The sequence below is a fragment of the Atta cephalotes genome (assembly GCF_000143395.1).
Source record: "Atta cephalotes unplaced genomic scaffold scaffold00070, whole genome shotgun sequence".
NCBI lineage: Eukaryota > Metazoa > Arthropoda > Insecta > Hymenoptera > Formicidae > Atta > Atta cephalotes.
The window spans coordinates 770946-772672 of record NW_012130134.1 but is presented as its reverse complement, the minus strand read 5'-3'; the positions used below and the strand labels follow the sequence as shown (position 1 = coordinate 772672).

Genomic DNA, 1727 nt, shown 5'->3' with positions numbered 1-1727 from the left:
ATACTATATATATATATATATATATATATATAGAAATAAACATTAAACAGAAATACTATTTCGATTATGTTTATCAAAGGGATAATTTTGATAAGACCATGATATTAAACTTAAGATTAAATACATATATAATCAATAATTCTTTTTAACATTTTAAAGCTTGATAAATCTTTAAGTATATTTGATTTGATATATCTATTTTATGGTTTTTTTAATATTGTTATTTAATCAATAAAATGCCCCTGTTGAAATAGCGTAGTAACAGTAATCACCTGTAATATATTCAAATATCGCTGAGCTATAAAGATTTTTGCAAACGTCGTTGGAATAAATTTTTCATCAATGCTTTTAGCTTTTTAATGACAAAGTTAAATTTTATTGTTAATAATTAATATTCAATGCAAAAATAATCTATTCATGAGACTGAGAAAAAGTAATACAATTTATAACGTTTTTTTTAATATTAATTAGAAGATTAATATGTTATTAGTTTACTAAAACGTATACAATTTATAAATTCAATAATATTAATATAACTATTTTATTAAATTTAATAGAATAATTTTTAATTATTATATAACGATTGAAATAATTTTCATGATTTTATAACAAATTCTTATCGTGAATTATTATAAATCATTGTTATCATTCATCTTATTACCACTATATTTATTCCACCGCCGATAAAATAAATAATTAAAAGTATATATAATATAATAATAATTTAATTATTATTAAATAAAATTAAATAGTAAAGAATAAAATTATAAAATAAATTTCTTATTTCAGAGCTAATTTTGTATTACGTTTTAAACAAAAACAAATCAATTTCAAAAAGAAATGGATAATATATACGGTAGCGAAAATTATTTATTTGAAATTAAAGCAAGGTGAAAGAATAAATTACATTAATTAAAAAATTAATTTTATTATTTTTTTAATAATAAAACTGCAAAAAACTTTAATGCTACGGAAATTTTATTCGAAAATTTCACATACCTTCAAGAGACCGGACAATGGTGAACGTTCTATTCTCCATCATCACTTGAAGTGTATCACTTCACTGATCACAATAATAAAGACCCTTCGTTATTATATACGGCTCACCAACTTGTGCTCGCGCGACATCGGTCATCACAGAGATACGAATTGCCCCGAAGTACGAGACACCTCGTATCATATTTCTTGGAACGTTAAATGACGTAACATTGCATACGTTGCTTACGCACGATTGTGCAACTTACTTCAGTACGAACGAACTTAATTTATTGCCTTTATGTTCAATGTAGCGTCATTCTTTGTTTTCGCTAAAAGATGTTATCTCCAAAATTAATTGATAGCAGGATAAATCAAAATTAAAAAAGTACAAGGAAAAAAAAATGTCATGCATGTATCTGCGCCAAAGTAAACCGAGCTTATATCAGAGATATTACAACAATTTTTTTTATTAATAAACTTAAAAAAATAATCTTCGCTAATTTATATAATTTAGCTGAAAGATATGCAGTGTTAATTATTTAGACATTATAAATATTAACCTTTCTGATAAAACAAATTCAAAAATTATTACTAAACTTATTTTAATGCAATATCCTTAATATTATATGTTTAGGTAATTTTTATAAGTTAGTATTTTAATATGAATATTCTCAGTATCAATATATCAATAATCATATCAGCTATATTTCATTAATGCCACACACTTGTGAAAACAAATAGAAGTGTAC

General features: G+C 23.0%; 1 protein-coding gene across 1 annotated transcript in view; it reads right to left on the bottom strand.

The window, feature by feature from the left end:
* The window catches only part of LOC105624016, a 6147-nt gene extending 5105 nt beyond the window's left edge, over positions 1 to 1042 (bottom strand). The window contains exon 1 of the mRNA XM_012205386.1: positions 1000 to 1042. Coding sequence (XP_012060776.1) covers positions 1000 to 1042 — 43 coding nt within the window. The remainder of the gene's footprint in view (positions 1 to 999) is intronic.
* Positions 1043 to 1727: the final 685 nt, after the last annotated feature.